This window comes from Coregonus clupeaformis, chromosome 24, assembly GCF_020615455.1.
Source record: "Coregonus clupeaformis isolate EN_2021a chromosome 24, ASM2061545v1, whole genome shotgun sequence".
In the NCBI taxonomy this organism is placed as follows: Eukaryota; Metazoa; Chordata; class Actinopteri; order Salmoniformes; family Salmonidae; genus Coregonus; species Coregonus clupeaformis.
This window is the reverse complement of record NC_059215.1, coordinates 29,215,910-29,240,289: the sequence shown is the minus strand read 5'-3', so window position 1 is coordinate 29,240,289 and position 24,380 is coordinate 29,215,910. Positions and strand designations below refer to the sequence as shown.

Here is a 24,380-nt window from a genome sequence, read left to right as displayed (position 1 = left end):
CCCTAGACCCACTCCAATTTGCATACCGCCCCAACAGATCCACAGATGATGCAATCTGTATTGCACTCCACACTGCCCTTTACCACCTGGACAAGAGGAACACCTACGTGAGAATGCTATTCATTGACTACAGCTCAGCGTTCAACACCATAGTGCCCTCAAAGCTCATCACTAAGCTAAGGACCCTGGGACTAAACACCTCCCTCTGCAACTGGATCCTGGACTTCCTGACGGTTCGCCCCCAGGTGGTAAGGGTAGGTAACAACACATCTGCCACGCTGATCCTCAACACGGGGGCCCCTCAGGGGTGTGTGCTCAGTCCCCTCCTGTACTCCCTGTTCACCCATGACTGCATGGCCAGGCACGACTCCAACACCATCATTAAGTTTGCAGACGACACAACAGTGTTAGGCCTGATCACAGACAACGATGAGACCGCCTATAGGGAGGAGGTCAGAGACCTGGCCGTGTGGTGCCAGGATAACAACCGCTCCCTCAACGTGATCAAGACAAAGGAGATGATTGTGGACTACAGGGAAAAAAGAGGACTGAGCACGCCCCCATTCTCATCTACGGGGCTGTAGTGGAACAGGTTGAGAGCTTCAAGTTCCTTGATGTCCACATCACCAACAAACTATCATGGTCCAAACATACCAAGACAGTCGTGAAGAGGGCACGATAAAGCCTATTCCCCCTCAGGAGACTGAAAAGATTTGGCATGGGTCCTCAGATCCTCAAAAAGTTCTACAGCTGCACCATCAAGAGCATTCTGACTGGTTGCATCACCGCCTGCTATGGCAACTGCTCGGCCTCCAACCGCAAGGCACTACAGAGGGTAGTGCGTACGGCCCAGTACATCACTGGGGCCAAGCTTCCTGCCATCCAGGACCTCTATATCAGGCGGTGTCAGAGGAAGGCCCTAAAAATTGTCAAAGACTCTAGCCACCCTAGTCATAGACTGTTCTCTCTGCTACCACACGGCAAGCGGTACCGGAGCGCCAAGTCTAGGTCCAAAAGGCTTCTTAACAGCTTCTACTCCCAAGCCATAAGACTCCTGAACAGCTAATCATGGCTACCCAGACTATTTGCATTGGATTTGTTTTCAAATTCTTTGTGGGTCTGTGTATTCTGAGGGAAATATGTGTCTCTAATATGGTCATACATTTGGCATACATCTCTCTCTCTCTCTCTCTCTCTCTCTCTCTCTCTCTCTCTCTCTCTCCCCCTCTCTCTCTCTCTATCCCCCCTATCTCTCTCTCCATCCATTTCTCTCTCTATCCCTTTCTCTCTCTCTACCCCTCTCTCTCTCTCTTTCTGTCTCTATCCCTTTCTCTCTCTCTATTCCTCTCTCTCTCCCCTCTCTCTCTATCCCTCTCTATCCCTTTCTCTCCGTCCCTTTCTCTCTCTCTCAATCTCTATCCATCCATTTCTCTCTCTTTCTCTCTCTCTCTTTCTCTCTTGTGATGTCTCGCTCTCTCTCTCTTAACATGGAATTATCGTATTTGTTGAGGATCAATTTCTGATCGGTTTGATCTCCGTAGGATTGTTTCTCTCACACACGTCAACAAACACACACGGTTTTCTCACACACATGTGCACTTCCCCAAACACTTCCCCAAACACAGTGTACAGCGCCATACAGCACCTCAGGACTGCAGTCCTCAGCATTCTGTGGAGCATCCAGAAGCAGGAATCCTCCCATTTTGTGTGTTTAAGTGTGTAAGTGAGTGTGACCTGATAGTAGGGCCAAAATATATAACTTTAGTTTCTATGCCTGTATTATGTCCTGATGCTTTGTTAGCTGTCAAAGAGCATTTCATGTCGTTGAGGGAGGATTCTCAGGACAGTGTGCAAAATGGAAAATTGTTGGTCGACTTTCTGTCTAAAAAAAAATGGTAAACCGTGGCAGGGATTGTTTTTTATACACCTTTTTAACAGAAACCAAATGTGTGTCTTTGTGAGCTTTTAACATTTCTGAGAGGTCTTAGCAGGTGTGTGGAGTGATATTTCATTTGTTCCCTTTGTGAGTGAGTGTGAGTGCCTTGCTTTCTTTACTGACAGGTTTAACAGGTGTGTGTGTGTGTGTGTGTGTGTGTGTGTGTGTGTGTGTGTGTGTGTGTGTGTGTGTGTGTGTGTGTGTGTGTGTGTGTGTGTGTGTGTGTGTGTGTGTGTGTGTGTGTGTGTGTGTGTGTGTGTGTGTGTGCGTGCGTGCGTGTGTGAGCGTGTGTGTGTGTGTGTGTGTGTGTGCGTGCGTGCGTGCGTGCGTGCGTGTGTGAGCGTGTATGTGTGGGTGGGTGGAAAGCTCCTTAATAGGTAGTTTGGTGTGAATGTGAACTGTTGAACCTGTGGTTAATGAGATTTAGGCCCACTACATGTCACTGCCTTATACTGGGATTAAAAGTGTGTATATAGAGCTGCTATGCACTGGGCCCTCAGGAGAATGGGTGACTTAGAAAGCATATTTGTGTGTCTGATTTTGTGCTGATGTACATGTGGGTGTGAGTATGTGTTCATTGGGTGTGCGAATAATGTGTAACTATGATTGATTGATTGTCCAGCTTGTGTAATATCTGTAAACCTGTTTATGCAGAGCCATGCCCGTGTATATATAATGCAGCCCTCAACAGTATCCTGTGTTTATGTTTCTCTCTCTCTCTCTCAATTCAAAGGGGCTTTATTAGCATGGAAAACATATGTTTACATTGCCAAAGCACGTGAAATAAACAATAAACAAAAGTGAGAATAAACAACATTAACAAAAAACAATTTTAAATTAACAGTAAACATTGCACTCACAAAAGGTTCAAAAAGATAAAGACATTTCAAGTATTATATTATCAGCTATGTACAGTGTTTTAGCAATGTGCATATAGTTGTAGCACAAATAGTAGGGGAAGATAAATATTGTTGGTATTTACAATGTTGTTTGTGCTCCACTGGTTGCCCTTTTCTCATGGCAACGGGTCACAAATCTTGCTGCTGTGATTGCACATTGCGGTATTTCTATTAACAGATATGGGAGTTTATCAATGTTGGATTTGTTTTCAAATTCTCTGTGGGTCTGTGGGAAATATGTGTCTCTAATGTGGTCATTTGGCAGGAGGTTAGGAAGTGCCTATGGCGGCCTCACTCAATAGCAAGGCTATGCTACTCTCTCTCTCTTTCTCTCTCTTTCTCTCTTTTTTTCTCTCTCTCTCTCTCTCTCTCTCTCTCTCTCTCTCTCTCTCTCTCTCTCTCTCTCTCTCTCTCTCTCTCTCTCTCTCTATCTTCCAGGTGGGCCAGTGGAGGAGAGGCTGCTTAATCCCTGGCCTGGCTCCTTTGTTTGGCCTCTCCATGAGGAGATTAGAACCTGGGAGCTGGGACCAGGGCCCGGGCCTCTCTGTCAGCCAGCCTAGGGAGAGTACCCCCTAGTAGGCCATGGCCCCAGCTTCCCCTGCCTCTCTGTCCACTGGCCTGAAGGTTAGCCCTGGAGCTCACCCAACCATGGTCAGCAGGAGAGCAAGGGCTCAGGGAAAGGTGTTAAACACACCGTCCTTCTCCACTTACTTCAATCCCTCAGCCACCTGTGGATGTAATCTATGTTTAATCCTGGGTCACTCTCACCGTGTGTATGGAGGCCTGAGTGGCTGTTTTAGGCAGGAGTTGTGGATACTGTAGTTTCAGTGAAGTAGCTCCTGGCTTAGGGCTAGTAGGGATCAGTAGCTGCTGCACCTGTTGTTTCCTCTACAACAGAACGAACTAACTCAGGTCTGACTCAGCTACTCTGTGGAATGGCTGTATGCTTTGGACCAGAAAGCCCTCACACACACACAAATGTGCCCGTACTGTACACACCCAGACTCATACACAAAGACCTTTGGTCCGTGTTCACATAGCTGATCAAAAATATTAGTTATCATCAGTGATTTTCCAAGTTCAAGAACAAATACTCCTTTGACCTACAGTGCCTTCAGAAAGTATTCATAGCGTTTGACTTATTCCACATGTTGCTGTGTTACAGCCTGAATTCAAAATGTATTCAAAATAAAAATATATATATATATCACCTACCACAATACCCCATAATGACAAAGTGAAAACATGTTTTTAGATATTTTTGCAAATGTATTGAAAATAAAATACAGAAATAGAATTTACGTAAGTATTCACACCCCTGAGTCAATGCATGTTAAAAGCTCCTTTGGCAGCAATTACAGATGTGAGTCTTTCTGGGTAAGTCTCTAAGAGCTTTGCTCACCTGGGTTGTACAGTATTTGCACATTATTCTTAATACAATTCTTCAAGCTCTCAAGTTGGTTGTTGATCATTGCTAGACAACCATTTTCAAGTCTTGCCATAGATTTTCAAGCCGATTTTAGTCAAAACGTAACTAGGCCACTCAGGAACATTCAATGTCGTCTTGGTACTATAAGCAACTCCAGTGTATATTTGGTCTTGTGTTTTAGGTTATTGTCCTGCTGAAAAGTGAATTTATCTTCCAGTGTCTGTTGGAAAGCAGACTGAACCAGGTTTTCCCCAAAAAAAATCCTTAGTCCTTGCCGATGACAATCATACCTATAACATGATGCAGCCACCACCATGCTTGAAAATATGAAGAGTGGTACTCAGTGATGATGTGTTGTGTTGGATTTGCCCCAAACATAACGCTTTGTATTCAGGACATAAAGTTCATTTCTTGGCCACATTTTTTTCAGTTTTACTTTAGAGCCTTATTGCAAACAGGATATGTTTTGGAATATTTTATATTCTGTACAGGTTTCCTTCTTTAATTTAGGTTAGTATTGTGGAGTAACTAAAATTTTGTTGATCCATCCTCGGTTTTCTCCTATCACAGCCATTAAACTCTGTAACTGTCACCATTAGTCTCATGGTAAAATCACTGAGCGGTTTCCTTCCTCTCCAGCAACTGAGTTAGGAATGACGCCTGTGTCTTTGTAGTTACTCTGTGTATTTATACACCATCCAAAGTGTAATTAATAACTTCACCATGCTCAAAGGGATATTCAATGTCCGTTTTTTTTTTTTACCCATCTACCAATATGTGCCCTTCTTTGCGAGGCATTGGAAAACCTCCCTGATCTTTGTGGTTGAATCTGTGTTTGAAATTCACTGCTCGACTGAGGGACCTTACAGATAATTGTATGTGTGGGGTACAGAGATGAGGTAGTCATTCAAAAATCATGTTCAACACTATTATTGCACACAGAGTGAGTCCATGCAACTTATTATGTGACATGTTAAGTACATTTCTACTCCTGAACTTATTTAGGCTTGCCATAGCAAAGGGGTTGAATACTTATTGACTCAAGACATTTCAGCTTTTCATTTTTAAGTAATTTGTAAACATTTCTAAAAATATACAGTACCAGTCAAAAGTTTACTACTACTTATCTACTCATTCCAGGGTTCTTCAATATTTTTACTATTTTTTACATTGTAGAATAATAGTGAAGACATCTAAACTATGAAATAACACATATGGAATCATGTAGTAACCAAAAAAGGGTTAAACAAATCAAAATATATTTTATATTTGAGATTCTTCAAATAGCCACCCTTTGCCTTGATGACAGCTTTGCACACTCTTGGCATTCTCTCAACCAGCTTCACCTGGAATGATTTTCCAACAGTCTTGAAGGAGTTCCCACATATGCTGAGCACTTGTTGGCTGCTTTTCCTTCACTCTGCTGTCCGACTCATCCCAAACCATCTCAATTGGGTTGAGGTCGGGGGATTGTGGAGGCCAGGTCATCTGATGCAGCACTCCATCACTCTCCTTCTTGGTCAAATAGCCCTTACACAGCCTGGAGGTATGTTGGGTCATTGTCCTGTTGAAAAACAAATGATAGTCCCACTAAGCCCCAACCAGATGGGATGGCGTATCGCTGCAGAATGCTATGGTAGCCAAGTGTGCGTTGAATTCCAAATAAATCACAGACAGTGTCACCAGCAAAGCACCCCCACACCATAACACCTCCTTCTCCATGCTTTACGGTGGGAACTACACATGCGGAGATCATCCGTTCACCCACACTGCATCTCACAAAGACACAGCGGTTTGAACCAAAAATCTTAGATTTGGACTCCAGACCAGAGGACACATTTCCACCGGTCTAATGTCCATTGCTCGTGTTTCTTGGCCCAAACAGGTCTCATCTTCTTATTGGTGTCCTTTAGTAGTGGATTCTTTCCAGCAATTCGACCATGAAGGCCTGATTCACACAGTCCCCTCTGAACAGTTGATGTTGAGATTGTCTGTTACTTGAACTCAGTGAAGCATTTATTTGGGCTGCAATTTCTGAGGCTGGTAACTCTAATGAACTTCTCCTCTGCAGCAGAGGTAACTCTGGGTCTTCCATTCCTGTGGCGGTCCTCATGAGAGCCAGTTTCATCATAGCGCTTGATGGTTTTTGTGACTGCACTTGAAAAAACTTTAAAAGTTATTGAAATGTTCCGTATTGACTGACCTTCATGTCTTAAAGTAATGATGGACTGTCGTTTCTCTTTGCTTATTTGAGCTGTTCTTGCCATAATATGGACTTGGCTCAAACACATTAAGAAGGAAATAAATTCCACAAATTAACTTTTAACAAGGCACACCTGTTAATTGAAATGCATTCCAGGTGACTACCTCATGAACCTGGTTGAGAGAATGCCCAGAGTGTGCAAAGCTGGAATCAAGGCAAAGGGTGGCTATTTGAAGAATCTCAAATATAAAATATATTTTGATTTGTTTAACACGTTTTTGGTTACTACATGATTCCATATGTGTTATTTCATAGTTTTAATGTCTTCACTATTATTCTACAATGTAGAAAATAGTAAAAAATAAAGAAAAACGCTGGTATGAGTAGGTGTGTCCAAACTTTTGACTGGTACTGTAATTCCACTTGGACATTATGGGGTATTGTGTGTGTGGCCAGTGACACAAAATCTCATTTTAATCTATTTTAAATTCAGGCTGTAACACAACAAAATGTGGAAAAAGTCAAGGGGTGTGAATACTTTCTGAAAGCACTGTATTTTTCAGTAGCACTGGTCATACAGTACAGTCTTCCAAAACTTCACTACATTTCCCATGTTCCCCCTCTCTCCTCTCTAGCTGTGACTGGGTGGAGATCTTGGAGCCGCGCTCGCGGGAGCGCATGTACGTGAACCTGGCCTCAGGGGAGTGTGGCTGGGAGCCCCCCCCAGGCGTCGCCGTGCGCCAGTCTGACGGCAACCAGTGGTGGGAGCTGTTTGACAGCCACAACAATCGCTTCTACTACTACAACAGTTTAAGCCAGCAGACGGTTTGGCACCGGCCCCAGGCCTGCGACATTGTGCCACTGGCCCAGCTACAGGCCATGAAGAGGAGCTCAGAGACGGGCCTGAGCGGCCCCATCAAGCCCCAGAGAGGGGGAGGAGAGGGCCGCCGCACACCCCTACCTAACCAGGCCTACCCCATGCCCCCCTCCCAGGACCCTGACAGCAGCGGGAGGTCGACCCCGTCTAAGGGGCTCTGTGACAGCCTGGAGAACAGGAAAGATACCCCCAGGTAACCTCTCTACCATAACATACACCATAAAGATTTACAATGTATACATCCACTTACAGTATTTACTCAGCTTGACCACAGCTAGTCAACTCACTGCCACACTTCATATAGAGCTGCAGTCAGTTTTAGAATGTGTGGCAAGTAATAATTTAGTCCTAAATATATCAAAAACGAAAAGCCCAGAACAGAGCAGCACGGCAGGCCCTTAAATGTACACTGAGTGCTAATATCAATAACATACATGTCAATCTCTCCTGGCTCAAAGTAGAGGAGAGATTGACTGCATCACTACTTGTCTTTGTGAGAGGAATTGACGTGTTAAAAGATCAAAACTGTCTGTTCAAACAGCTAACACACAGCTCAGACCTAGGGCTGTTACCGTGACCGTATTACCACCACACCAATGGTCACGGTAATTAGGCTTCTCCAAGCTTTGATGCTTCTGATGGTCATTAGTAGCCTACCAAACTTGCTAACTGCCTGGTACCCGACACTCTATTGTCCCTCTAATCAAAAATCTAATCAAACACTTCATGAGAGCCCATGAGCTCATGTTGCGCAACATTTCTATAGGCTATGCAATTGCGTGAGAAAACAGAGTGATGACCTCTATTAAAAAGAGGAGGATCCCATCAGCTTTCTATAGACTAGGCCTAGTATATTTATTTCTCAACTTTCCTAATATTAAGCATTTGGGGAAGTTAATTTTCACCATAAAATTGCACCTTTATAATAAAAGCATTACATGCATAATCGCATTTGTGGTCACTTTTGAGAATGGTGGTTTCCTGCTAATGGAACATTCACGCTTATAGCCTAATGCAGTGTGCGCATTGCTGCGCTTATAATGTGAAGAAATAGCCTAATAGTTTATCAACATTTTAAGCTAAACTTTCTCATCTGTTGCGTCAGGCTCATTGCTTAAAACAGGTTTTTTGATGCTAGTGTTTGTATTAATTTTGGATCCATCGCATCCCACAACTGTCCCAGACTATGTTTGGAATATTTATTTCTCGCACAGAATAGAATAGGTCAACTTTTGTACTATGGGGGATAGTAGATTGACATTGGCTAGTGCTTTTGCTGTTCGTTAGGCCTACTCATCTTGTTGGCTGACGAAAAGTACATGTGGACATCTCTTCCAATATCTTCAATATGCGCCTCGGAATTGGATAAGGAGACGCACAGTTGTGTCCCCGATGTGTCTGTCTTCACTTGTAGCCTGTGAGAAAGACCCAATCAAGTGACTGAGAGCTATGTGAGTGAGAGGTGCTTCGGCACGCAGCCGGGAGAAGGGAATTATAATTATTATATTCAGCCCAAGGGGGTATTACGGCCACACAAAGCCGGGAAATTCGAGGCATTATCAAGTGCTTGTCAAATTTTGAATGAGAGACTGATGAAGTGTGTACAGCCTGCTCAAAAAACTAAGCAGAGCTCATGCCTTTCATGCAACTTTTTTCAAATCATTGTGTCGCATCATGCAGACTTAGAATGTATTAAAAATCAAAACATATAGCCCAACATTTGTATCACAACTAAAGTTACTTAAATAACTCTAAATTAAGCATATAGGAGTACCTGTTTCTTTGTTAACCGCTCAACACAGAATAGCCGCATGTGAGCCCTCCATCAAATCGTTTGGAGGAAATATCCTTTCTATATTATTCAGCTATCTTCAATTGTATTCTTCATACTATAAAATAATATAAAATAATGCCATGGAATTCTAAGCAAATCTTGTCTGCTACAGTTGAAGTCGGAAGTTTACATACACCTTAGCCAAATACATTAAAACTCAGCTCAGTTTTTCACAAATCCTGACATTTAATCAGAGTAAAAATTCCCTGTTTTAGGTCAGTTAGGATCACCACTTTTTTTTAAGAATGTGAAATGTCAGAATAATAGTAGAGAGAATTATTTATTTCAGCTTTTATTTCTTTCATCACATTCCCAGTGAGTCAGAAGTTTACATAAACTCAATTAGTATTTGGTAGCATTGCCTTTAAATTGTTTAACTTGGGTCAAACGTTTCGGGTAGCCTTCCACAAGCTTCCCACAATAAGTTGGGTGAAATTTGGCCCATTCCTCCTGACAGAGCTGGTGTAACTGAGTTAGGTTTGTAGGCCTCCTTGCTCGCACACGCTTTTTCAGTTCTGCCCACTAATTTTCTATAGGATGGAGGTCAGGGCTTTGTGATGGCCACTCCAATACCTTGACTTTGTACTTTGTTGTCCTTAAGCCATTTTGCCACAACTTTGGAAGTATGCGTGGGGTCATTGTCCATTTGGAAGACCCATTTGCAACCAAGCTTTAACTTCCTGACAGATGTCTTGAGATGTTGCTTCAATACATCCACATAATTTTCCTTCCTCATGATGCCATCTATTTTGTGAAGTGCACCAGTCCCTCCTGCAGCAAAGCACCCCCACAGCATGATGCTGCCACCCCCGTGCTTCACGGTTGGGATGGTGTTCTTCGGCTTGCAAGCGACCCCCTTTTTCCTCCAAACATAACGATGGTCAGTATGGCCAAACAGTTCTATTTTTGTTTCATCAGACCAGAGGACATTTCTCCAAAAAGTACGATCTTTGTCCCCATGTGCAGTTGCAAACCGTAGTCTGGCTTTTTTATGGCAGATTTGGAGCAGTGGCTTCTTCCTTGCTGAGCAGCCTTTCAGGTTATATCGATATAGGACTCGTTTTACTGTGGGTATAGATACTTTTGTACCTGTTTCCTCCAGCATCTTTACAAGGTCCTTTGCTGTTGTTCTGGGATTGATTTGCACTTTTCGCACCAAAGTACGTTCATCTCTAGGAGACAGAATGCGCATCCTTTCTGAGCGGTATGACGGCTGTGGGGTCCCATGGTGTTTATACTTGCATACTATTGTTTGTACAGATGAACGTGGTACCTTCCGGTGTTTGGAAATTGCTCCCAAGGATGAACCAGACTTGTGGAGGTCTACAATTGTTTTTCTGAGGTCTTGGCTGATTTCTTTTGATTTTCCCATGATGTCAAGCAAAGAGGCACTGAGTTTGAAGGTAGGCCTTGAAATACATCCACAGGTACACCTCCAATTGACTCAAATGATGTCAATTAGCCTATCAGAAGTTTCTAAAGCCATGACATCATTTTCTGGAATTTTCCAAGCTGTTTAAAGGCACAGTCAACTTAGTGTATGGAAACTTCTGACCCGCAGGAATTGTGATACAGTGAATTATAAGTGAAATAATCTGTCTATAAACAATTGTTGGAAAAATTACTTGTGTCATGCACAAAGTAGATGTCCTAACCGACTTGCCAAAACAATAGTTTGTTAACAAGAAATTTGTGTAGTGGTTGAAAAACGAAAAGTGTATGTAAACTTCCGACATCAACTGTAAATGAACTAATGTAGCCCACAGCCATATGGCATAGCCAGATCAGTGTGCTATTCTGTTCTTCTGAAATAGACTACATTTTCTTCATATCATGTTTCTTTAGACCTGTCTAAAATAAATAATGGATTTTTTGTGATGTTGTAGGCTATATTACATGGATTTAAAATGTAGATGTTCCAAAGGTCTGCATCAGTGGCTTGTAGGCTATGTGTGAAAGCCAGGAGATGCTAAATGTGTTTATGTTAATTGAGACCGGCAGTTATTTGCTTGACAATCACCGGCTGCCAAAATTTCATGACCGCCACAGCCCTACTCAGACCCACATACATACCCCACAAGACATACCACCAGGGGTCTCTTCACAGTCCCCAAATCCAGAACAGACTCTGGGAAATGCACAGTACTACATAGAGCCATGACTACATGGAACTGTATTCCACATCAAGTAACTCAAGCGAGCAATAAAATCTGATTTAAAAAACAGATACAACAACACCTCACGGCACAACGCGGGCATTGAAGAGACACACACACAAACATTCACTCTAACACACGCACTCTACACACACACACACATTATAATGTTGTGGTATTGTGCATATTATATTGTTAATTTGTAATATTAGATTAATAATGTGTTGATTGATGTATTGTTTTATTTATGATGCAAGCTGTTGTGTTTTGTTGTGATGTGACTGTTTTAACCCTGTTTGGACCCCAAGAAGAGTAGCTGCTGCCTTGGCATGCATGGGGAATCTAATAAATACTAAATACTAGCCTGAGTCAACCCTAGATACAATATAAGCTCTGTCCATGTAGTTGAGGGATTCATCCTATAGTCTACTCTGCTGTGCTTCCAGGAAGGCTGACTCTGCAGCCGTATGATCTCAGTGTCAGTTAGCTGGGCTTATCCCCACCTTCATCTACAGACGTATTACTGTGGATTAAGACTCATGCCGTGCTCAACCACATGGATCTGTAATTTCACTTTTGCCTGGCTACAGCCAGCCCTGCTCTGCCATGACACAGCCTTATCTACTCTATATCACATACATGAGACGGCTCTCCTTCCTCCTCCAGTTAAATACTGTATGGGCGACTCTCACAGGTGCTGTGTCAGCATCATTTAAACAGAGAGAGAAAACATTGAAAGAGATGGAGGTGAAGCGGATAATATAACATTAGATGTCTAGACGAGATAAAGATTGAGAGGTAGGAAGAGAGAGTTTTAACAGATAGAGTCACAGGAGAGACAGAGAAAAGAGGTTTGAGATAAATGAGGACAGAGAAGGAAGGATGGTCAGGGACATGGAGGATGTCCTCAGTGTTTTGGAGAGCTGTCAGTGTTGATGAACATGAGAGGCCTGCTATAATGAGATTGTCTGCAGATGATAATGGAATTGTTTAGTAGCATTGTCTTTGGTCAAATCTGCCCATGTGTTTCCAGGATGAAAATCCTGGGCTGGGAGCAAACTTGATGAGCCACATAGCTGCTAACCTCAGGGGCCAGGCTAGATCTGAGCCTGTCTGTCTGAGCACGGGCCAAACTGTCAGCATAGGAGTTTATACAATTTAGTACAAGCTAACTTGGTGTAATCGCTAACTTTGAGCCCAGGCAATTTCTGCTTTGCTAACTGACAGCCAGGCTAGCTTGTAGCTAACTTAGTGATTAAGTGAGTGAAGAAAATTGGTTCTGTGAAAGTTCCCAGAAAATGTGTTAGGTTAGCAGCAAATGTTCTCATAACAAACAAACTGTCCAGTCGGGCTGATAATCATAGAATGTTTGTATAAAACATTTGCCTGATGTTGCAAGTACATTCCTAGCGAATGTTCTGGGATCTTTCACAGAAACAATTTTGGTTTGCTGGGAAAACATTACTGGTACATAGCGTTATTACATTACCTGGAAACCTAATGAGAAGTTTGGGGGAATGTTCTATGGTGGTTGTTACATTTCTGTGAATGTTAGGAGAACATTTGAGGGGGGAAAAATATTTTGTTATCAAAAAAATTATTTATTTTGGGATGTTATCATCCTAATGTTAGATAAAATCCTATCTGGTTCTGGGAATGTTCTGGGAATGTTCCCGGTTTGCTGGGCTTACGACTACTAACACTCTTTATGCTTTAAGCTATGGCTGATCGCTAGGCTAACTCAGAGCACATTTAGCAGTATGAAAGAAAATCTGATGAAGTTTGTTTTTTCTCCACTGAAGTGATTTCACATTTGTTTTACTTGGCAGCTCTCTTTAGCGAGGGATGGAGATGACATTTTGATTAATTTTTTTCTGGAGCTTTACAGATTTACTGTTTATTCTCCTCTTCCCATCTCTTTCCTGTGTGGAACGTGACAGAGTGTGTGCCTTACGCCTTACCTCTGGGAGTGGGCGACTCACACTGTAGCCCTCAAACACAACACATACAGACCACAGTCAGACAGGAAGGAGATATGCTCCAATCATGGGGAATTACTTAATATATCCTTCTTTACCCTCTTTCTCACTTTCCCTATTCAGACAGGAAATGCTGTGTGCTGCTGTCTTTCAAACAGGAGCCGTATGAGAGCTGCATAGGAACAACTCAGGTGTCTAGTGCACTGCCTGGCACACGGCCAACTACGTTACATTGAATCGCTTCATATTTTGCCAACATGGCTGTTTTAGTTCCTCAAACATATGTTGACCCTTTGACACACACTCCCAAGTTTGCAAACACAGTACACACGCACGGACACGTGCGCACGCACACACACAAACACAGGCACACACACCTGTCAGTGTTAGAGTGAGGGGACCGGTAATGAGTTGTAGTGATGGTTTAGACGTTACTGAATCACTTCCTCCAACTGAATAGTTCCATACTCAGGCCAGTACAGTAGGAGTGCCCATATAAGGACTGCAACAAGCATAGGGTCTCTCTCTCTCACTCTCTCTCTCTCGCTCTCTCTCTCTCTCTGCCCCTATGAGACGGAATGACTCAGAGAAGGGTATTGAGTGTTCTGGCTCCCCCATCAGTGAACCCAGAATAAGCACTCAGCCTCTTACAGACAGGTCTCCCAAAGGCCACTTACTCAGCCCTCTGCTGAAGTGGAGGTGTTGGGCTTGGGGGTCTTGAGGGATCCTAGGGGGTCCTGCTGCCCACAAGGCAGAATGAAGAATGCTGATATGTCCAGAGGGAGGGCTACTGTTACTCCAGTTTATACAGAAAACGAATTTACCCCTCACGTTAGAAAGGGGTCTTTGTGTGTGTGTCAGTGTGTACAGTACCAGTCATAAGTTTGGACACGCCTACTCATTCAAGGGTTTTTCTTTAGTTTTACTATTTTCTACATTGTAGAATAATAGTGAAGACATCAAAACTATGAAATAACACATATGGAATCATGTAGTAACCAAAAAAGTGTTAAACAAATCAAAATATATTTTTGATTTTAGATTCTTCAAAGTAGCCACCCTTTGCCTTGATGACAGCTTTGCACACTCTTGGCATTCTCTCAACCAGCTTCACCTGGAATGCTTTTCCAACAGTCTTGAAGGAGTTCCCACATATGCTTAGCACTTGTTGGCTGCTTTTCCTTCACTCTGCAGTCCAACTCATCCCAAACCATCTCAATTGGTTTGAGGTCGGGTGATTGTGGAGGCCAGGTCAAATAGCCCTTACACAGCCTGGAGGTGTGTTGGGTCATTGTCCTGTTGAAAAACAAATGATAGTCCCACTAAGCGCAAACCAGATGGGATGGCGTATCGCTGCATAATGCTGTGGTAGCCATGCTGGTTAAGTGTGCCTTGAATTCTAAATAAATCACAGACAGTGTCACCAGCAATGCACCCCCACATCATCACACCTCCTCCTCCATGCTTCACGGTGGGAACCACACATGCGGAGATCATCCGTTCACCTACTCTGCGTCTCACAAAGACACGGCGGTTGGAACCAAAAATCTCAAATTTGGACTTGTCAGACCAAAGGACAGATTTCCACCAGTCTAATGTCCATTGCTCGTGTTTCTTGGCCCAAGCAAGTCTCTTCTTCTTATTGGTGTCCTTTAGTAGTGGTTTATTTGCAGCAGTTCGACCACGAAGGCCTGATTCACGCAGTCTCCTCTGAACAGTTGATGTTGCGATGTGTCTGTTACTTGAACTCTGTGAAGCATTTATTTGGGCTTGCAATCTGAGGCTGGTAACTCTAATGAACTTATCCTCTGCAGCAGAGGTAACTCTGGGTCTTCCTTTCCTGTGGCGGTCCTCATGAGAGCCAGTTTCATCATAGCGCTTGATGGTTTTTGCGACTGCACTTGAAGAAACTTTCAAAGTTCTTGAAATGTTCCGTATTGACTGACCTTCATGCCTTAAAGTAATAATGGACTGTCATTTCTCTTTGCTTATTTGAGCTGTTCTTGCCATAATATGGACTATGTCTTTAACCAAATAGGGCTATCTTCTGTATACCACCCCTACCTTGTCACAACACAACTGATTAGCTCAAACACATTAAGAAGGAAAGACATTTCATAAATTAACTTTTAAAATGGCACACCTGTTAATTGAAATGCATTCCAGGTGACTACCTCATGAAGCTGGTTGAGAGAATGCCAAGAGTGTGCAAAGCTGTCATCAAGGCAAAGGGTGGCTACTTTGAAGAATCTCAAGTATAAAATATATTTTGATTTGTTTAACACTTTTTTGGTTACTACATGATTCCATATGTGTTATTTCATAGTTTTGATGTCTTCACTATTATTCTACAATGTAGAAAATAGTAAAAATTAAGAAAAACCCTGGAATGAGTAGGTGTGTCCAAACTTTTGACTGGTACTGTACGTGCATGTGTGCGTACGTGCGTGCGTGCACAAACACTCACGCGTACACCCATTTGTGTGTGAAATTGAGTCAGAACCAATTCCACTCACACACTCCATGACTCCCACGCTGAAACATGCCATTGGGTTACAGGCCCTCAGACAAGGTCTGCGTTGTATCTATAACACCAAGGTCTATTCCCCCACATCCCCACATCCCTGCTTTTCCTATCAGCCTGGAATTAGTGGTAGGAAAGCCCCTCACCCCCATGCTCTGCATACTTCCACTGACATATACTCACATCCACTTCATGGTTAGATATATTGTGACAGAGCTCACTGTCCCAATCTGCCCAAGACGCACTTGAGAAATGTATTTCTTCTGAACAGTCTGGTTTGTTTGAGACATTTGAGATATATTTTGCCCCCTCAGGAGAATTTCAGTGGTCCCTTCAAGAGAATGTAATCCTCTCTGTGGTGAGAACATCAGGCCCAGCTGTATCCTGTCTCTCCCCTGGTTCAGGATGGTAGTTTCAGTGTCAGTGTAGACTGTGAAGTGTGTTAGTCATTGATTGACCTCTTATCTCATAACATGTTACCTTCCACAGCAGTCCAGTAAGGAGGGGAATACATTTACATTTTAGTCATTTAGCAGACGCTCTTATCCAGAGCGACTTACAGTTAGTGAGTGCATACACATACATTTCCTCAGCCTCCCTAGGTAAACGCCACGTCACTCAGACCTCACTGGGAGTGTGTGCTGAAGAGTGGAGAGGAGGGGCCATACATATAGCATTGGAGGTTACTGTGTGTCACACATACAGGTAACTGCCAAAAGAAAGGAAACACCAACATAAAGTGTCTTAATAGGGTGTTGGGCCACCACAAGCCAGAACAGCTTCAATACACCTTTGTATAGATTCTACAAGTGTCTGGACCTCTATTGGAGGGATGCGACACCATTCTTCCATGAGAAATTCCATAATTTGGTGTTTTGTTGATGGTGGTGGAAAACGCTGTCTCAGGCGCTCCAGGATCTCCCATAAGTGTTCAATTGCGTTGAGATCTGGTGACTGAGATGGCCATATCAAATCAAATCAAATTGTATTTGTCACATGTGCCGAATACAACAGGTAACTTTACTGTGAAATACTTACTTACAAGCCTTTAACCAACAATGCAGTTTTAAGAAAATAGAGTTAAGAAAATATTTACTAAATAAACTAAAGTAAAAAAACAACAACATTAAAACAATTACGTAAAATGGTTTACATCGTTTTCATGCTCATCAAACCATTCAGTGATCACTCGTGCCCTGTGGTTGGGGGCATTGTCATCCTATGGGGGCATAGCCATGGTGGCCAAAATAATGGCCTGCCCAGCATTTCTATACATGAGCCTAAGCATGATGGGATGTTAATTGCTTAATTAACTCAGGAACCACACATTTGTGGAAGCACCTGCTTTCAATATACTTTGTATCCCTCATTTACTCAAGTGTTTCCATTATTTTGGCAGTTACCTGTAGAGCGGTAGAGGAAGGTTGGCTGGCAGTTGACTGAGTCCATTTTAATATATTCAAAATATGTGCTGAGACACTGACATGCAAACACCTAGTGCATTCACATTACTGCCAAACCTGAGGAAATCCTCCTTTCTTCTCTACCTCTGCTTCATATCAACATGCACAAAGAAACAGCCTCTCCCTCTCCGCTAACCATTGCCCCACTCTCGTTGGTGATGTCATGGCCTCTCCAGGTCATGAGTTTATATACAGTTACTATGTGTCTTAACACGTTCCCTTTCAGTTCTACATATGGACTCTGCTACTTGTTAAAACTGAAAGCTTTTTGGCACTCCTTCTCCCAGCCTGTTGATACAGCCTAGTTTTCTCTGTCTTTCTTTTTCTCTCTCTCACTCTTTTTTTTCTCTCTCTCCTTCTTTTTGACCTCTCTCCCTGTATGTGTGGGAGGAGTGTCATACCAGCCCTGGTTAACAGATTGCAACTAGTTGGCTCAGCTCAGAGTCCTCTACCCAGGGCTAGGGCAATGGAATCAGCCTTAAATGGTAACACACGTCCCCTCGTTACGCTCTCTGGACAGGCAGGTTAGGAATTCTGGGATGTTGACTTGCCCAGTCCCAGTGGATGATTGACACTTCTCGCTAAGCCACTGGGTTCTTTCCTTTGGGAAAAGTTATAACCTCACTCAATCCTCAGATTTTGCTTTAGACTTTAGTCTCTCCCTCTCCCTTTCCCATCTTTGTGTGTTTGTTTGATGTGTATGTGTGTGTTTGAACTACCTTCATCTTAGGGACAGATTGACATTTACGGGGGGGGGTCATAAAATAAAATGCACCCCCCCCCTCCCTAACATGAAAAATATTTTCAAATGACCCTCCCCTTGTAATGTGAAATAAATTGAACACCCTCCCCCTCATAGAATTAACTCAAAATAATGTTTACGACCAAAAATAACAATAACTGTAGCGACCTTGTGTTTAAAAACGTGGATATCGACATTGCCACTTCAGCATGCTTTTGTGGTACAGTCGATGCCACGCAGGGCTACTGGCCAGAAGGTTGAGGGTTCGCCGACCACCACAGACGAGCTCACTCTCCCTGCCTGTTTCATTACTTCATGATCAGAGTCGGCTGCAGACACTGATCAGCTAGGGGATATCTTATTTTCTACATTTTGATGCCATATTTATAATTATAAAAAATATATGCAATGAATTTTCCACCACCAGGTTTCTGTGCCTATGCACCACACAACCAATAAACAAAGCATACCGACTTCGGCACTTCAATATCATGGTTTGTGTTTTCAACACCACAATAAATAGACCACGTCAATCTGGACAAACAGAAAATACTTCCCTCCCTACCATGTAGGTTTACCCAGTATCGTAGGCTTGGCTTGACTATCTCTTTTTTGTGTTTTGTAACAGATGTCTCTTTCCATTCATCAATTGGCCACTTCACAGTTTGTATTGATTGATTGATTTTATTTGTCAGTAAAAAAAAAAATGCATATATACACAAAGATTTTAAAAAGTGACCGGGATTGCAAAATAAAGTTGGGGACGTATTTCCATTGTGGTCCCTATTTTTGACATAAATCAATTTACAATTATATAGATACAGACACATTACAGAGAGAGAGACGAAATAATGCTCCACCTCCAGATGAGTATGACGGTGGAGTTTAAGTACTATTCTTACACGCTTGTTTGGCTGGTAGCTTATTCTTTAGTTGTTTGGGGCTGCTGGTAAACCATGATGTGCAGGCATAATCAAAGTAACACTGGACTAGTGCACTTGCCAGAGTTTTTAGGGTGTCTATAGATAGGTTTCCGTTCAATTGGTGACAGATTTTTATGCAAATATTCTAAAATCTTCATAAAAACAATATGCCATTTCAGAGCACCGGACAACATGATAGGGAGGATTTGAATTTACCGGACATTTGAAAAATGTCATGGACACTCATATGCATTAAGATCCGACCTGGCGCAGCCAGCACCATCAATAAACAAGGGATGTTGGCCAAATGAGACACATTTACATGTCCTTAAAAACAACTATAACAAATTACAAAAACACTATTCCTTGTGTTTCGATGTGTAGCATATGCAAAACTTTATAGCCAATTTTCTTAAAGTAAGAATTGTCCATCTCACGGTTCAGCTGTCAGAGATTTGAGTACTAAATGTATCAGGGCATTGCATGCAGAGGCCTATAGGCTTAGGTGTCCACTGTATGATATTAATATTTTAATAAATATATATTTATATTTATATATATATATATATACAGTGGGGAGAACAAATATTTGATACACTGCCGATTTTGCAGGTTTTCCTACTTACAAAGCATGTAGAGGTCTGTAATTTTTATCATAGGTACACTTCAACTGTGAGAGACGGAATCTAAAACAAAAACCCAGAAAATCACATTGTATGATTTTTAAGTAATTAATTTGCATTTTATTGCATGACATAAGTATTTGATACATCAGAAAAGCAGAACTTAATATTTGGTACAGAAACCTTTGTTTGCAATTACAGAGATCATACGTTTCCTGTAGGTCTTGACCAGGTTTGCACACACTGCAGCAGGGATTTTGGCCAACTCCTCCATACAGACCTTCTCCGGATCCTTCAGGTTTCGGGGCTGTTGCTGGGCAATACGGACTTTCAGCTCCCTCCAATGATTTTCTATTGGGTTCAGGTCTGGAGACTGGCTAGGCCACTCCAGGACCTTGAGATGCTTCTTACGGAGCCACTCCTTAGTTGCCCTGGCTGTGTGTTTCGGGTCGTTGTCATGCTGGAAGACCCATCTTCAATGCTCTTACTGAGGGAAGGAGGTTGTTGGCCAAGATCTCGCGATACATGGCCCCATCCATCCTCCCCTCAATACGGTGCAGTCGTCCTGTCCCCTTTGCAGAAAAGCATCCCCAAAGAATGATGTTTCCACCTCCATGCTTCACGGTTGGGATGGTGTTCTTGGGGTTGTACTCATCCTTCTTCTTCCTCCAAACATGGCAAGTGGAGTTTAGACCAAAAAGCTCTATTTTTGTCTCATCAGACCACATGACCTTCTCCCATTCCTCCTCTGGATCATCCAGATGGTCATTGGCAAACTTCAGACGGGCCTGGACATGCGCTAGCTTGAGCAGGGGGACCTTGCGTGCACTGCAGGATTTTAATCCATGACGGCGTAGTGTGTTACTAATGGTTTTCTTTGAGACTGTGGTCCCAGCTCTCTTCAGGTCATTGACCAGGTCCTGCCGTGTAGTTCTGGGCTGATCCCTCACCTTCCTCATGATCATTGATGCCCCACGAGGAGATATCTTGCATGGAGCCCCAGACCGAGGGTGATTGACCGTCATCTTGAACTTCTTTCATTTTCTAATAATTGCGCCAACAGTTGTTGCCTTCTCACCAAGCTGCTTGCCTATTGTCCTGTAGCCCATCCCAGCCTTGTGCAGGTCTACAGTTTTATCCCTGATGTCCTTACACAGCTCTCTGATCTTGGCCATTGTGGAGAGGTTGGAGTCTGTTTGATTGAGTGTGTGGACAGGTGTCTTTTATACAGGTAACGAGTTCAAACAGGTGCAGTTAATACAGGTAATGAGTGGAGAACAGGAGGGCTTCTTAAAGAAAAACTAACAGGTCTGTGAGAGCCGGAATTCTGACTGGTTGGTAGGTGATCAAATACTTATGTCATGCAATAAAATGCAAATGAATTACTTAAAAATCAGACAATGTGATTTTCTGGATTTTTGTTTTAGATTCCGTCTCTCACAGTTGAAGTGTACATATGATAAAAAATTACAGACCTCTACATGCTTTGTAAGTAGGTAAACCTGCAAAATCGGCAGTGTATCAAATACTTGTTCTCCCCACTGTATATATGTATAGCCTATATAAAGGAAGAGAAGCTTAGGCCTAACCCCAGAGAGATATATAGAGAGAGATATGTCGGTGGCATGCTACGACACCGACATGCATTTCTTTATGTCAGATGGCTACCTCGTCTGTCCTTTAACTTTATGGAAGTAAATTGGAAGCCTTAACACTATTAAAACTAGGGCAGGAGGAATCTTTCTGTGCCCAGGATTATTTTAGGTGGGTGTGTTGAACATCGGCAGTTAGACTGGAGACTGAAGTAGGCTGCTGCTTCAGGCGCCTGTTGTCCCCACGGAAGGAGAGCTATCTCTGGGATACCCAGGAGTCCATGCCCCCCCAAGGGCAGGCTGGCTCTTCTCTGCATCTGTCTGTGTCTCTATAATGGTGAGGGATCCACTGGATCTGGTTGTAATTGATGTGGGGGGGGTGGACGTAGAGGGGACAGAAGGGGGAGAGATAAAGGTGATGGATGATTGGGCTGAACGCTTGGGGTCATGAGTGGAGTTGCCTGGTTCCCTACCTGATAGCACTCATTTGACCACTTGAGTTGACTCTGAGAGAAAGACCAGAATACTAGACGGGAAGGATTTGTCAAAGGTGTCATTGGTGTTTGTGAAAGGCATTCTGGGAATATATACTATACGTCCTCTTTGTGTGTGGGTTTATTTGTGTGTGTTTGTATGTGTGTGTGTTTGTTTATCTGTGCCCTAATCAGGCTTTTGCGGTGTGGGGGGTCGTCCCCCTTCCCTGTGACATATGGGTCTTCTCCCTGGCTTAGCGCCCACCCATCCTTTTGTTTGGTCACGCTGGTCTCTATATACCAGCCATGGATGAAGAACAGGCAGTGTGACATTCACTTGTTTGTTTTGTTTATTGTTTGTGTATTCTGTACATCCCTGGTTGAAGCTGAGGTGACCTGGTGACTCATTGATACAGATACCTTTCTCTGGATGGTGAGTGTTTTCACACTGGGAATCCTAATGCTTTCATCTTTGAATCTGTGAATTTGTTGAATGTACAGTAGATAAATGTATATGTGTTTTTGTTGTTGAGAGTGAACTGTGAGTTGAAATTGGTGTATAATAGTGTATAATAGTTATAATGTTGGTTCTGGTGATGGCTTTGTCTGTGATGTAGAAGGCATTCCCACTTCTCATGTTTGAAGAGGAGACAGTTACACTGGAGGTGCTCAGAAAGAACATGTGCCCCCCCCTGTTGTGCCCCTCTCCTCAGCTCCTCTCGTCCTCCACAAAGAGGATTTGGGTTTGGAATGGTAATCTGGGGAGTGCATTCTGGTATTATCTCCCTCCGTACGGGCAAATCTGGACAGATTAGATGGTCGGTGTAAACATCTTTCATTTCATCAGGGTGAGAACAAAGGGTGAGATTATGCCAAGCTGTTTTACACAGTGAGATCAAAGGAGCCAGCTCTGTTGTTGTTGCCAATGTGGACCAAAACAGCCCACATCATCACAGTGGCTCTGTCCTATTTAATGAACACACTACTCAGCTAACGGTAGAGACATAGGACCACAAGACCTTAGGAGTGTTTCATGTTATTTTAATTCACTATTTGTAGAAAATATGTAATATTTTTCAATCCCCAAACCAAACACTAATCCTTAGAGTTCCATGTGAAGTTGTCCCCTCATACAGAGTGGGGTTGTTGTCGTTTCTTTGTGTGTATAAAGTAGGTTTTCTTTTCATCCAGAGTTGATAGCGCCTCACCTGATGTAATCGGTAGAGGAGTTTCCTCTTGTTCTCCCTGAGAGGTTGTCTGTCTGTCTTTATTTCTCTATCTCTGCCATAGAGACACATCTCAGCCTGTCTGGGCACTGTGTCCTCCAAAGGGGTATTTTACGTAGCAGGTTTGAGGAGTTAGCGTGTTGACTTTGGTTAACTCTGAGTTCAACTCAGGAAAACTGGTTAGCCAGGTACATTTCTATGGCAACGAATCCTTCAGAACTAACCTGCTCCGGGGCATGCGAACTCACAGCTCACTTCACTTACTCTGAATGAAGTGACTGAGCAATGAAATCCAATTCCCTCCCTATTGCAAAGATTGCGTCAACATCCCCTTCATTTGAGGAAGATGACTGATGAAATATTTTATTAATTAAATGTTTATTTGTGTTAAAAAAGAGTCATGTTAAAATATATCACATTACACATTTAGTAATGACAGAATGCATTTTAAACTTCACGCACAGTAACACTTTTGTATGACTTAATACAATTATTTTATCGATAGGAGTGGGGAAAAAGGTGCTTGTGCATTGATAAGCACTCCAAAGTAATAAAATAAAGACTGTACTTCTAAAAGCCTATTTCACACCATAACCTGCTGAATTTGAAGAAAAAAAACTTTTATTTTATTTAGATTTCGGCACAAATTAAATTGTACCAATGATTCGGATTAATGTTTCAGCATTGTCTCGTTGAAGAGTTTGGCGTTCGACTAGCCATGTGCGACATGAACGTGCAGTTACAAGCCTGCTAGAGTTAGCGGCAGGCGGACGAGCAATATCCACCGTCGTAGTACGGATGAAGCCTGAGCTGGAATATGAAGCTAACTGAAGCTGGTTAGCTTTAGAAAACCCTGAGTAGATCTAGCTTGCTTCGTAGGATACCCCTCAGGAGATCTCTTCTCCTGGCTTATCTGTCTCTGTGGGATCTCTCCTCTCTATAAGCCCTCCTGTGATTGATAGAGAGACCTGGCAGCCCTAAAAGTGCCCTGTGTGTGGTAGGATATCAGGCTGACTGTCTGTGTGGCAGCAGGTGGCACAGGTGGACATGCCTGCTACCCTCTGCCAGCCCAGAGACCCGTGGAGGGGCGGCTGGGCGGCTGATGGGCTCACTTGGCATGGGCATCAGTTGGCATGGCATGGCCTACAGACAGGGATGTGTTGGGACGGGACTGAAACAGGTAGATTCCTGTGCCAGGAGGCTTCTTAGTGGGATTAGGTGTGTTTATGGTGAAGCATTCCTACTAGGTCAACCCAATGAGCTGTTTGTTACAACAGACAGGTCCAAACGGAAACTCTCCCTGTTTAAAACACTTTCTGTTACTGCGTGACAGTTTCATAGGGGTGTCATCATCTCCCAGGGTCTCTGATCTGCTGCTTGGTAGTCAGTCTTCTTTACAGCACTACTGACAAACGTGAGCAGAGCTGTTAGACGAAGAAGAGATTTTGCTCTCTCACTCCTTTTCTCTCTCATTTTTTATTTCTCTCCCTCTCTGTCTTTC

General features: G+C 43.0%; 1 protein-coding gene across 2 annotated transcripts in view; it reads left to right on the top strand.

Annotated features, from left to right (window-relative positions):
- Window positions 1–24,380, top strand: part of arhgap46b (Rho GTPase activating protein 46b) — a 126,321-nt gene that overhangs the window by 46,164 nt on the left and 55,777 nt on the right. Inside the window, exon 2 of one of the 2 annotated variants that reach the window (XM_041846262.2) lies at window positions 7,103–7,537. The exons of the other annotated variant lie outside the window; for it this stretch is intronic. Coding sequence (XP_041702196.1) covers window positions 7,103–7,537 — 435 coding nt within the window. The remainder of the gene's footprint in view (window positions 1–7,102; window positions 7,538–24,380) is intronic. 2 annotated transcript variants of the gene reach the window in all.